The sequence below is a fragment of the Lactuca serriola genome, chromosome 4, assembly GCF_051521515.1.
Source record: "Lactuca serriola cultivar US96UC23 chromosome 4, Lser_US96UC23_V15, whole genome shotgun sequence".
NCBI classification, from domain to species: Eukaryota; Viridiplantae; Streptophyta; class Magnoliopsida; order Asterales; family Asteraceae; genus Lactuca; species Lactuca serriola.
This window is the reverse complement of record NC_136411.1, coordinates 281,914,374-281,920,220: the sequence shown is the minus strand read 5'-3', so window position 1 is coordinate 281,920,220 and position 5,847 is coordinate 281,914,374. Positions and strand designations below refer to the sequence as shown.

Here is a 5,847-nt window from a genome sequence, read left to right as displayed (position 1 = left end):
CATAACAACCACATATTTATTTTTGCCATATATATATATATATATATATATATATATATATATATATATTCCAAAATTAATTGTCTTTATAATTTATCTAACCTAAACACTCATTGCCTAAACTGAGTACTCGCAACTCATTAGTTGACCAACCTAAATAACAACTAGCGACTTATGCAAACTGGGTGAAGAGTGAAAATGAAGTAAGTATATAAGTAGAAAGATTTCTTACCCGTGTAAGACTTATAACATTAATTATCTTTCTAGCATGCACCATGAGGGCAAATGTAAACCAAAATGGTTTCGGTTCACTAACTTGTATGCGTGACTGCACCATCGATAGACCATAAATATCACAAAACATTTACAGGAATTCACATTTTCATAACTGATCCTTACTGCGAGCTAACCAAAGTCTCTAAATTCAATACACAACCTGAGTGGTCCATCTATTTCTTTAAGAAAATACACGGTGCTCCCAATGAAACTATTTTCCATACTGAGTTCCATGTCTAACAGTTCCTATGATGAAATGACAACTTATGTATCCTTGAAGACATAAACCCATTTAGCTACTCGAGCTATACTCGCGATCTGATCGACTCTTGAATTTTCTCTAACGCTTGGAGGGAAAACTGACAAATCCTTGAGGAACATAACTATAAAACTTTGTGACCCTGAACACTCTAACGGTATACTACTTTCCCTCCCTTCACACAATAATAAGCTTGAACCACTAATCTTGCATACTCGAATCGCTGATTCGTCTGACCCATGACGCTAAAACCAAAAGTCGAACTGTATATTTGACCCCCTAATTTAAATACTCAGCTTTTCCTCAATTAGGGTTCGAATTTCCATCGGTCGTCGCCCATAACCGTCATATACCCGAACCGGACCAACCAAAACATACCGTACTTAATTCTTTGTTGGTGATTTTAGTGTAACCAGACATTATGGGTAATTGGAACTAACATGTGAGGGGCTTATAGTTTGTATTATAAATTATATGTTTGTTGAGTGCGAAGTGAATGTACATATACGATCAAATTATAAGCCGATGTGACAGATAAACGGGGTTGTGCCTCCTTGTTGGGTCCTAGGGGCAGTGCCCCTAGCGGGTCTAAGGGGCAGAGCCCCTGACAGTGGTTATGGTAAAACTGACAAATCGCGTCAATTTTGAAAACCATTGATTATGCCATTGAATTCAAGATTTTCTTAACTAATTTAGAATCTTAGACTCTAATTTGTCATGCATATATACGACTCATCTTTTGAGCCGCAAACAAAACCCTTTTTCTCAACTCTTTTTCTTCTAAACGAAAACAGAACTCTCTGATGATTTGACTTGTGTTTCTGTGCCTAGATACATAAATGTCTTTTTGGATTATCTTAGACTGAATTTTCTGTAACCCAGCCATGTGGTGGAAATATTAGTTCGAAAAAATGAACATACACGATCCAATCCAAGTTCCTCCATCACCCTACTAATATTCCCCCAACATTTTCAAAATCTGATCCCAAATTTTTAACCGGTAATCAAATATTTGTTGAAATAAAAATAAAAGCTTATAAATTTTAGTCAATATCATTAGTATGAAAAGTTATTAATCTAAAAATAAATAAATTTCACGTAAAATATGATAAAATGTTTTTTTTTTTCTTATATCAAATCCTGACAAAATAAATAATCTTCACTTAAATTATGATATTTTTGTTTGTTGCAAATCAAAACAAAACTATTTTTTGTTACTTTTAGGAAAGAGAGTAAAGTGGGCACCATGTATCATCAATCACAACGGGCCGCGAACATTGCTTTTTTGCACTTTGCAGGTGGGGGAAATGGCGTCTATAACAGCAGTCGCCCGACTTGTCAATATAAACCCATCTTCAAAATTAAACCCCAGTTTAGTTTCAGCTACCAAACCACTTTTCACTTTCTTCTCACTCAAATCTTCATATTCCCCAATCGTATCATCATCCGCTGCTTCACTTACTTCTTCAAGAGCAATGTCTTACGATAAACAGCTCATTGCTGCCAAGAAAGCCGCTTCCCTTGCTTCTCTCCTATGCCAGGCATCTTTCTCTATCTATCTCAGTTACCTAATCGCGAGAAAACCTGTCGAGATGATTGTTTCGGAACTTGTTTGTTCGAATTGATGATTGTTGTTTGTAATTGAGTCGTATCCTGAAAAGATATTGTGCTTTTTAATGGAGCTTCTGTGATTATTCTATCAAAGTGTTCATATTGTTGGCTTTGAGTGTTGCAGATGTATAACAGATCTGTGATGATTGATTTGGTGATTCAATCGTACCCAGAAGAGAAATTAGGCTTTTAGTTGAATTTCTGTGAATTGGCTTCACATTCTTTAGTTTGTTTGTTTTGGGTGCTACAATTATGTTCGTCAAATCTCTGATGAATTTCACTTATAATTCAATAATATCTCTAGAAAAACAATTGAAAACCCTAATGCATTGTTGAGATAAGTTGAGTCTAAATCTTCTATTTCTTTAGTGTGTGAAGGTTAACTGATTACTGATACTTGTTTTGTAGAATGTGCAAAAAGGGCTTTTGCAATCTGATGTCCAATCAAAATCTGATAAAAGTCCTGTCACTGTGGCTGATTATGGTATGTCTCTTGATCTTTTTATCCTTTCATTTGTCTAGACAGGCCATAGCCATACATGTAGAAGGAAATTACTTATATACCCATGGACATGGTCGAGAAATGTGATTGCTTAAAGACTCTAATATGCTCTAATCTGATCATCAGGGTCCCAAGTTCTAGTGAGCTTTGTTCTTCAACAAGAACTTCCTTCACAAGCATTCTCACTAGTGGCTGAGGAAGTAATTTTCAACCTTATTTGTTTCAGTTTGATTTACATTTTTCATTTTTTTTTTCTCTATAAATATAAGTCAATGGGATTGGGTGTTGATTGTTTTAGGATTCTGGAGATCTTAGAAAAGAAGATTCTCAAGAAACCCTTCAACGTATCACGAAACTAGTGAATGATACTATAGCTAGTGATGGAACTTATAAAGTGTCTCCTTTATCTGAATCCGATGTGCTTACTATCATAGATTGTGGTACATCTGAAGGAGGGTCAAATGGTCAACACTGGGTTTTGGATCCTATTGATGGTACTAAAGGGTAAGCTGCTTTTTCCTTTTGACTTAATAGGGACATGACTTATAGCATCTTACTCTCATTTCTTTCTATTACAACATTCTCCTTTGAAGAATATATCCACTTATAGCAATCTCATCCAAATACAAAGCAATTTTCAATACTATAATTGGTAGATTTTTGAAATGCATTGCTATTTCTTGCATTTAGCCTTTTTTTTTTTTTTTCAAATGGCTAAAGTTTTTTCAACTGGTTTGGATGCAGTTTCCTAAGGGGTGATCAATATGCAATAGCATTAGGTCTACTAGATGAAGGGAAAGTTGTGTTAGGTGTCCTTGCATGTCCAAATCTTCCACTAGAATCCATTAACAACAAAAATCAAAATACTCTCACTAAATCATCATCCGGATGTTTGTTCTATGCACAATTATCTTGTGGGACATACATGGAGTCGTTAGCTGGCTCGCCACCTGTCAAGGTACAAAAAAAAAAACTTAATATCTTATGCATGCATCCGATAAACTGTTACTTTTTTACTTAATGGAGACAAAACTTATGAGTGTTTCATTTTGACTTAATGCAAAAAAGAATGATTAAATAGAGAAAGTCAGCCTACCTTTTTTACAAATTTGCCCTTGTAACCTGAGTATTTTGTTTACCCTTTAGGTGCATGTTAGCGACACAGAAAATCCTGAAGAAGCTTCCTTCTTTGAATCATATGAAGCTGCTCATTCGTCTCATAGTTTATCTGGTTCTATAGCAAAGGTAAGTTTGTTTATTTGAAAAGGGGATAAATTATTAGTTTTCCTCTCTTACAAAGTGTAAAATTATATTTTGAGCTAATTGCATGAAATAGCAATGTAGTTTACTCTTTATTACCAATCAATATAAACTCTTTACACTTACTAGCAACATGCTTACATTTTTTTTTTGCAGAAAAGTCCTATTATTTTCGGAAATTTTATTGATAAAGTCCTAAATCTTTTTATTTTTGAACAGAAGTCTCATTATTTTTGGGAAAATACAAAAAAGGACTTTTTGTTAATTTTGGCAAAATGTTAAATAATCGGGAAACTTGTAAAATGTAACTATTATACTCATAATAACACCATACTTACATTTCTATCTTGATAATAGCTGTAATATGTAACAAATACATATTTTGAGACTACTAAATGATTATTATTTTATTTTATTTGATTTTGTAGAAATTGGGCGTTAAAGCGCCACCTGTCAGAATTGACAGCCAGGCAAAATATGGAGCTTTATCAAGAGGAGACGGTGCCATATATTTACGGTTTCCAAATAAAGGATACCGTGAGAAGATATGGGACCATGCTGCTGGATACATTGTTGTTGCAGGTAAAAAAAAAATTCACTTCTTTCAAATTTTATTTTATCTTTTCATATATATATATATATATATATATATATATATATATATATATATATATATTACTTTGATATTATTATACCCAAAATAGCAATTGCTATAATTTTGTTTTTGGATGAGTTTATTGCAGAAGCGGGAGGTGTTGCCTCGGATGCTTCCGGAAAGCCTTTAGACTTTTCAAAAGGAAGGTATCTTGATCTGGACACAGGTATCATTGTTACCAATCGCAAACTTATGCCAGCTGTCTTGAAAGCAGTTCAAGATTCACTCAAGGAGCAAGCTTTGCCATCACTGTAAATTTTAAAAAGTTTTCGGGTGTTGTGCATTATCTTGATTGTATTACTATTTTTAATAAAAGATAAAGATGGGATTATGTTTTAGTTTTTCAGGGGCTCAATGTTATTACAGAAATAATTCTTGTTTCCTTACAATGTTAAACGTGAATCGGCAATAACAGCAATGATCTTAATACGTTTTCTTCTCTTTCACCCCATCTTGTTGTCCCAGATCAGATCTTAGCAGACATGACTATTGAATTTCTGTCATGAAAATGTGTCGTTGATTCAGTTGGTGCTAAGCTTTCATGCACATGGCTTGTTGCTAAAAGAGTTTTTCAGTCATCTGTGGCAAATATCATTGTTAGTGTGTAGAATTAGCAAAATTGTATGTGTGTATGTATTGTTGAGTACTGGATAACTATATGGAGTTTTTAGTCCCAAGAAGAAACTTTTGGGCTTAGCCCGAATAGTAAAATTGTAGGCCCAAAATAGTAAAATCTAGCTTTATATAATTCTAATCCTTTATTTATTTTTATTTTTTTTCAGTCTTTTGTATGTGTTTGATATATACTAACACTAGTTTATAATCCGTGGGAACCATGGTTACAAAATTAATTAAACTATTATAGTGAGAACTCAAAATTATCAATCAATAATTTCAAATAAATTATTAATTAAGAGATATTTTTTTAGTTATATAAAATTATAATCATTAATTTAAATAAATATGTGAAATTATATCACTTTATAACTTGTATTAATTTTAATTTAATTTTTATTCTAATGTAATTAAATTAATGTAATTAGAGTGAGAAATTTAAAATTTAAAATTGAGAATTAATAGGTTGATAAATGGCATGCATTAATGATAAAGCCTAATAGGGTGACACATGGCAAAAGTAGAATAAAATATGCATTAATTATGAGGTTTAATAGGATGACACATGTCAAAAGGAGATTAAAACTATTCTTTTATTAGAATAGGGATATATTTATGTGTATTATGTATGTGTGTATTTGAAAAAAAGTAAGAAAGAGAAAACTGCAT

The 5,847-nt window shown here is 32.6% G+C and overlaps 1 protein-coding gene across 1 annotated transcript; it reads left to right on the top strand.

Moving 5' to 3' along the window:
* Positions 1-1,781: 1,781 nt before the first annotated feature.
* SAL1 (SAL1 phosphatase-like protein) lies at positions 1,782-5,009 on the top strand. Its single transcript, XM_079034583.1, has 8 exons — positions 1,782-2,076; positions 2,555-2,630; positions 2,775-2,848; positions 2,947-3,152; positions 3,393-3,606; positions 3,795-3,893; positions 4,337-4,490; positions 4,652-5,009. Exons 1-8 carry the CDS (start codon positions 1,843-1,845, stop codon positions 4,816-4,818), a joined length of 1,224 nt encoding a protein of 407 aa, XP_078890709.1. The 5' UTR covers positions 1,782-1,842; the 3' UTR covers positions 4,819-5,009.
* Positions 5,010-5,847: the final 838 nt, after the last annotated feature.

What these genes read in the sequence shown, in the direction of transcription:
- SAL1 (XM_079034583.1), top strand. Translation starts at nt 1,843, where the DNA reads ATGGCGTCTATAACAGCAGTCGCCCGACTTGTCAATATAAACCCATCT. An exon ending in TTGCTTCTCTCCTATGCCAG is followed by an intron (nt 2,077 to 2,554) that starts GCATCTTTCTCT and finishes CTTGTTTTGTAG; the next exon opens with AATGTGCAAAAAGGGCTTTT. An exon ending in TATCTGGTTCTATAGCAAAG is followed by an intron (nt 3,894 to 4,336) that starts GTAAGTTTGTTT and finishes TTGATTTTGTAG; the next exon opens with AAATTGGGCGTTAAAGCGCC.